Here is an 8054-nt window from a genome sequence, read left to right as displayed (position 1 = left end):
AAGGGGGTGGTGATGGACAGAGTTTCTGAATGATGCAGAATACTCTTACCAAGTCAAGAGATCATGGTTTTAATCCATCACCGTTTTTTAGCTCACTGCACCATCCCAGCTCAGAACCTGGCTACATGCAAATTAGTCTGTACCTGTCCCAGTGCATGATGGGAACAGGGCAAACCAAACTACCAAGCCAATTCTTGTACTGGGAAGGAAACAAGCTTCCGGGGACCGGTTTCTGGCATCACAGCCTTCGTCGGCCCGGCTTGCTTGAATCCTGATGGTGCAATGAGCAAGGGACTCACGTCTGAGCATACCCTCCCACACTGAGTGTGGATAAAATCAATTTGGGAAAAAGGGGGTGGTGATGGACAGAGTTTCTGAATGATGCAGAATACTCTTACCAAGTCAAGAGATCATGGTTTTAATCCATCACCGTTTTTTAGCTCACTGCACCATCCCAGCTCAGAACCTGGCTACATGCAAATTAGTCTGTACCTGTCCCAGTGCATGATGGGAACAGGGCAAACCAAACTACCAAGCCAATTCTTGTACTGGGAAGGAAACAAGCTTCCGGGGACCGGTTTCTGGCATCACAGCCTTCGTCGGCCCGGCTTGCTTGAATCCTGATGGTGCAATGAGCAAGGGACTCACGTCTGAGCATACCCTCCCACACTGAGTGTGGATAAAATCAATTTGGGAAAAAGGGGGTGGTGATGGACAGAGTTTCTGAATGATGCAGAATACTCTTACCAAGTCAAGAGATCATGGTTTTAATCCATCACCGTTTTTTAGCTCACTGCACCATCCCAGCTCAGAACCTGGCTACATGCAAATTAGTCTGTACCTGTCCCAGTGCATGATGGGAACAGGGCAAACCAAACTACCAAGCCAATTCTTGTACTGGGAAGGAAACAAGCTTCCGGGGACCGGTTTCTGGCATCACAGCCTTCGTCGGCCCGGCTTGCTTGAATCCTGATGGTGCAATGAGCAAGGGACTCACGTCTGAGCATACCCTCCCACACTGAGTGTGGATAAAATCAATTTGGGAAAAAGGGGGTGGTGATGGACAGAGTTTCTGAATGATGCAGAATACTCTTACCAAGTCAAGAGATCATGGTTTTAATCCATCACCGTTTTTTAGCTCACTGCACCATCCCAGCTCAGAACCTGGCTACATGCAAATTAGTCTGTACTCTGCATCATTCAGAAACTCTGTCCATCACCACCCCCTTTTTCGCAAATCAATTTTATCCACACTCAGTGTGGGAGGGTATGCTCAGACGTGAGTCCCTTGCTCATTGCACCATCAGGATTCAGGCAAGCCGGGCCGACGAAGGCTGTGATGCCAGAAACCGGTCCCCGGAAGCTTGTTTCCTTCCCAGTATAAGAATTGGCTTGGTAGTTTGGTTTGCCCTGTTTCCATCATGCACTGGGACAGGTACAGACTAATTTGCATGTAGCCTGGTTCTGAGCTGGGATGGTGCAGTGAGCTAAAAAACGGTGATGGATTAAAACCATGATCTCTTGACTTGGTAAGAGTATTCTGCATCATTCAGAAACTCTGTCCATCACCACCCCCTTTTTCGCAAATCAATTTTATCCACACTCAGTGTGGGAGGGTATGCTCAGACGTGAGTCCCTTGCTCATTGCACCATCAGGATTCAGGCAAGCCGGGCCGACGAAGGCTGTGATGCCAGAAACCGGTCCCCGGAAGCTTGTTTCCTTCCCAGTATAAGAATTGGCTTGGTAGTTTGGTTTGCCCTGTTTCCATCATGCACTGGGACAGGTACAGACTAATTTGCATGTAGCCTGGTTCTGAGCTGGGATGGTGCAGTGAGCTAAAAAACGGTGATGGATTAAAACCATGATCTCTTGACTTGGTAAGAGTATTCTGCATCATTCAGAAACTCTGTCCATCACCACCCCCTTTTTCGCGGACCGTTCCCATGAGGCACAGGGTCAAGGCTGATTTGCATTTAGCTGTGTCTGAACTGAGGTGGCGAAGTGAGCTAAAGAATGGTGATGGATTCAACCCAGATCTGTGACTGGGGGTGAGTGTCTGAAAAGTTTCAGTGCTCCGGCCATCATCTCGTTGTGTTTGCTTTGAACGACCATTGAGTCACCATACCAAGTTCCATCTCGGTCTAGTTCCAGGAGACACAAACCATTCTTCGGAGGGCGTCAATACTAAGAGGCATCCATCCTTTGACGATATGAGTGTTTGAAATTGTGTTTTGTGTGTCAAAGTCATGAGGGTCAGATAATACTACTTATCATGGTACGACGGGCACTATATATATTATTTTTTTTAGGCAGCGTGCCCTTCACTCAGGGAGTGACAGGTCATGCCTATGAGCATTCCAGCTCATGTACACTGAGAGGCGGTGGCTACTGATGTGGGTAGTGGTTTCGGGTCACGTGTAAATTATGCAGTAACCAGCTCAAGGGTAACCGCTTTATTTATGAACACTACGGGTGTTATTTAAAACATTTATGCCTTTATTATCACTAACTATTCTTATTAACTTGATATGGATGCGCCTACAGGGCTACTTACACTATGTGGATGAAGTGATCACTGTATTTCTGATGTTTCTGATATAAGTAAAAATCTGTATTTTTAACAACAAAATTTGTGCACTCAATATTTGTGTTTTTATTAGTTAAGTATAGGAAGGTGATTTTTTTGTTAACTATATTTATTTTCTTCCAATATTTTAATGTTTTGATATTGTATGCACAACATTATGTCAGTGATCCCTATGAGCTACTTTTGTTGAAGCCCATTTGAATGATAACATTGAAGAAAGAGTTTAAATGTTACCAATCAAACCACATGATGTGTTTCTCTGTGGTAGCCATCTTGGAAGGAAAACCGCTAATTATCATAGAAACGATCATGCAGCAGTAAACAAAAACATTTGTAATTGCAAGATTATCCCAAGTAGAGATTCTTATTTTAAATACTTGTATATTTGTGTATTCACTGCAATCGAAAAGTTTGTTTTTCGATTGTCTAAGGAAAGTAACTTAATTGTTATTTGGTAACATATTCTATTAGTTCACAAAGTTGTCTATTAATTTTCTGTACAATTGTAAACACTCTTGACAACGCTCTTGACTTTTATTGATAACATCTTACCCTTAAAGCCGCTCAAACATGTTCAGTATTATAGAGGTCACAAGTCCCAATGCATGCCATTGATTTATATCTGTCTTTTATGTTTTTTTATCTTAGTCCAGTAGATGGGATCTCTCAAACAAGTGCTGCACATCTTGTACGGTGTCAATTGTGGGAAGTATGAGCTCCCACCGGGTCAGATATCTAGTTTTATTCCAGTATCATGGAACAAAGTATAGGTCTGTAGTCTGCATTCCACAGTGTTAGGAAACAGCCCAAGTAACATAAAATAGATTCTGTGTTTTTGTGTGTTTACTGCTTTTTTAGGTTATAAACATGACTGTTATTTACACTTGTTATTTTTCACACCTTTTTACTGAAGGGTTGTCTGATTAATACCTTTGTATATTTTTTTAATTATACTTGTGCACTTTTTTAATTCTAATTTTGTAGTACTTTTAAATGTCTGTTGTTTGTTTAGTTCGTTCTCTACTCCCCTTCCACCTTCATGCTGCCTGCCCAATTCAACTGCCATGCTGTTTTTACAAATATTGCACAGCAGCACGGACTGCTGTGCAACATGGCTTAAAGGAAAAAAAGAGCTATGACGCGGTCAACATTGGTCACGTCTTAGCACTAATTTTTTTACTTTATTCCATACTGCACAGCAGCTTCCTCTTCTGTGCAATATGTGTAAAAAAATTTACAAAGCCAATAAACCTTGCATAGGCGCAACCAATTAGCTTTTTAAATACTAGTTTTCACATGCATCCCCTTTTTCATTTTTTTTAACATTCTCATAGGGGAAAGTCTACCTGTGTCCCAAAGTTACCCTTTATTATCTGATAATGCGTTACCACCACCTTTGCAGTGTCAGTAAAATTCTAAACCCATTTTGAGATTTGGGGCCAGATGTACGACCATTTTTGCGGTCGCAAACGGGAAATCAGCCCTGTTGCGACCGCAAAATGGGTCTGCCCTATTTGCAAACCCTATTTTGCGAATTGATAACCTATTACGGGTTGCGACTTGCTATTAGAAAGGGGCGTGACAAGGGCGTCCCTTCCTAATAGTGACTCGCACTTCAATTTAAGATTATTTTGCGGAGGCAAAACACTCACAGTTTACCACCCATTTCAAATGTGCGGTGAGCCACTCACAAACAGGAATGGGTCCCCAGGGGGAAAAGTAAAACAGTAACGTTTCATTTTTGTTTTTTAAATTCATCCCATTTTCCTTTAAGGAAAACGGGCTGCATTTCAAAGAAAAAAAACTGCTTTATTGAAAAAGCAGTCACAGACCCCAGCAGGCCACCATCTCTGTGAGTGCTAGCCATTCCCAATGTGGTCGCTAATTGCACCTGCCTCATGAATATTAATGAGGAAGGCACATTGCAGCTCCATTAGAATCGCAAACAGTGTCTGAAACACTTTTCTAAATTACAATTTGCGAGACGCAAATTGTGAGTTGTAAAATGATGCAAATTGTGACTCGCACATTGGAAGGGTCGTACATCTGGTCCTTTGTGATCTGTTAGCGAATAACAAGTGGGGTTAGATATACGAAGCCTTTTTGCATTTGCAAAAGGCACAATCACAAAATTGGGCTATTTGGCACCGCAAAAAGACTTTCTGATATATCAAGCCGAAATTGCAATTTAATAACACGCTACTGAATCACAATTTGGGTTTGCGACTAAATACTGATTTGGCATTTGGAAGGGGCATGCTCAGGACTTCCCTTCCAATTACCGAATCACAGTGGTATGTATTCATATATTGCGACTGAATTCCAGTAGGAAAACATTAGTATTTTACCATCTCCTCAAAGGAGGTGGTAAGCCATTTGCAAATGAGATGGGATCCCCATGAGAACCCTTTCTTTGTGAGAATGTTAAAAAACATATTTTTATGAGCAAGTAGTCGTTCCACGGACCATTGCCTACACTTAAAAAATTAAAGTTAAAAGTTTCAGTGGTCAGCTGACCCAATAAGAACACCATCCAGTGGCGTAACTTAGGTCACCGTAGCAACCTCCCCGAGCTCCAGAGGACACCTCAGCACAGTACCCTGGCCTGAGGACTTCTGACTAACTTTGCAAGGGGGGGCTCTAGTTTTGTTACACCACAGCCACCATCCCTGTGGTGCTATAATTCCTAATGGATTACAAGCTGCAGCCTACCTTATTAATATTGATGAAGTAAGTCAATTTGAAAGCCACTAGGAATCGGTAATTTAGAAATAAAGATCAATACATTAGGAATCACGGTTTCCCATGTTAGTACATTTAGCCATTAGTACATAACAAGAAGGTATTTTATGGTAGCAACCCCTTTGGTTTTGCGAATCAAAGGCTTTGAGACATCAAATTGTCTATGTCCATCAATGCCCCTTGTTCTTTATTCCTGCTGCACCACCCGAGAATACTGCACGGAGATGTTGAAAATCAGTGTTTGTTCCTGTGCAACGTTTGAGTCCTTTTAGCCTAATCGCTGCTTTCAGCATTGTTTTAATGATTACCTTCAGGGACCGCCTTTTAAGCAACTACACGAATGTTATCTCACTATACAGCTCTACTATAGTGAGCAGGTTTACAAAATTCAAACTCGTGATGGAATTTAATTTGCGGCCGTAGCGATAGGGCTTTTAAATGGTATAGTTGTTCTGCTTCAGTGCTGTGTTCCCAATCTGACTTCCTTGTCACGGCTTCGGATATATTTATGATACAATTCTTTCGACTCTGTGCCAGATATGGGCAACATTTATGGGAGGAGACAGCCCTCACCACCAACCACAGCGAGGGAGAGGAGTTAATAAGAAAGATAAGGATAAGGGCATCAGGAATGCTACACTACAACGCACCTTCTAGTGCTAAATGGCAAAATAAGGGTAGACAAAAAACAATCTAAGAAATATAGACAAAGAAACAAGGAGACTAATGCACATCGGAAGGCAGTATATGAACATGTTGATTACGGGAGGAAGCATTTCAGCGACCAGCAAAGGAGAAGGCGCCGAAAAGATTTCGGAAAACAACAACACTGGAAGCAACCAGCAAGAATTTCAAATTGTCACTTTCAAGTGGCTGTACGTCCATGTACCTTTCATCCTCAGTTTGTGGATTTTGGTAGCCACTGCAAGTAAACTCGGTAAGTAAAGATGTACCATGTGTTTCATCGGTGCATTGAAATCTAAAGGCTGCATGAAACGGGGCTTCAATGTTGAAACATTTTAAGTTAAAAAGGCGGATTACATTGCTTAAATTTGTGCGAAACAATTGCACACTGACATGTCCAGATTGCCTAGATTGTACTGAAACAGTTTTACACGAGCAATTTGACTGATACCTCATTAAAATGTTTTTATGAAACGGTGCAAATTTGCATCTGTCAGGCAGTAAAAGTGACAGTGGGGAATATTTACTAAGATTTTGCACATAGAGGAAAAATCTTCTTTTTCAAATGTACTATCCAGTGCAAAATTTGTTTTGAACTGGAAATCCAATTGAAAGTAGTGTAAAGCAACGCCTAGCGCTGCTTTGCATTACTTAGTGCCAAGTGCCGTTCCATGGGTGGTACATGGTTGTTCCCATACAACCACCCATGACTTTTAACACAAAACTCTAGCTGCTAAAATAGTCAAAAGGGTTTTGCATCATAAAATAATGCCCCTCTAGAAAAAGGTGCAATCAAGGAAAATGTATTTTATTACTCCTTTCTATTCCAATTTTGCATGTGTGCTGCATTGTGCAGCATAACATAAAAAGTAGTAAAAGTTCTAAAGTTAGTCTAAGAATTGTATATTGTGGTGGAAGGATACCCTTCCAGTAGGAAGTCTGTACTAGACCCACGCTAAGGTATGAGTGTCGCTCTTCGCAGCCTGATTGTGCATTGGTGCTTGAAAGCGAGGAGGAGAGTCCCATATCTCCGCACATATGACGTTGTCCTGTTTTCGCCTTTTCACGCACTTTTGGTTGCTGCGCTGGTTGCGTGAGAATTTAGTAAATTGACCCCAGTGTAATAATTGATTGAAACAACTGAAATAAAAGATTTAAAAAAAGTTATTGTAAGATTGCACCGCTGCAGTTTATCTAAGCAAGCCCTGTAAATGGTGCAGACCTTTTTTTCTGTTTTCTTTATCAAACACAAATATGATGTCAAATCTTCAGGCACTAAAATTAATTCTATCTGTCAAACATTTACATATTTCGTTAGAGTACTCCCCATTTTCAAGATCTTGATACACGTCTGTAAAAACTATCTAGCTACCCATTTTCTCTGATCAAAAATATAACATTCTTCACAAACAAATTCACACATATTCAGTCAAAGTGATATTGATATCATATTTACTGTTATACGGTATTGCTGACAAATGTTCAACATCACCAAAGTGATTTTTTAAACATTTTACAGATGGATTAAACGAAAAAAATATTGCTAATATGTGTATGCTATCAAGTTAATGTCTCAACATTTATGGCACACATAGGTTTGGGTACATTTTGAGAATCAGATTCTGTGGACATTTATGCCCACAAGCAGAATTTACTAATATCAAAAACCATAAGCATTGCAGATTTAATGCAATGGTTTATTAGCTTTGGAGTGGGATTATGGATGTTTCCAACATTGAGGTCAAGAGTGACTGCTTAGTATATGCATTTAAGTTCTACAAGTGATCATTCTGAAGCTTCCTTTCTTCCACAGTGGGGCCCAATTCACAAAGGTAAACCTAGACGTTTGTTCTAAACTTAGACCAAACGTCTATGTTTAAGACTTTGGGAATTCACAAAGAGCATTTACAAGTATTATCTTTGTGAATCGTGCCCTTGCTTTAAAACCCAATTTGCACATGTAATTATACTCTTAAAGGTTTTTTGTAAGTGGGTGAAAAAGGCCCCCAAACACTCCGATACAGATCTCAGGAAAGGGAT

At 40.9% G+C, this 8054-nt stretch overlaps 1 protein-coding gene across 1 annotated transcript in view; it reads left to right on the top strand.

The window, feature by feature from the left end:
- Positions 1-5959: 5959 nt before the first annotated feature.
- SLC9A3 (solute carrier family 9 member A3) overlaps positions 5960-8054 on the top strand; it is an 840704-nt gene continuing 838609 nt past the window's right edge. The window contains exon 1 of the mRNA XM_085606775.1: positions 5960-6267. Within this exon, the coding sequence (XP_085462901.1) occupies positions 6057-6267 (211 nt within the window). The 5' untranslated portion in view covers positions 5960-6056. The remainder of the gene's footprint in view (positions 6268-8054) is intronic.

The sequence above is a fragment of the Triturus cristatus genome, chromosome 5_2, assembly GCF_964204655.1.
Source record: "Triturus cristatus chromosome 5_2, aTriCri1.1, whole genome shotgun sequence".
Taxonomy (NCBI): Eukaryota; Metazoa; Chordata; class Amphibia; order Caudata; family Salamandridae; genus Triturus; species Triturus cristatus.
Note: the sequence above shows the minus strand (reverse complement) of the source record. Positions and strands in the feature narration are given on the sequence as shown.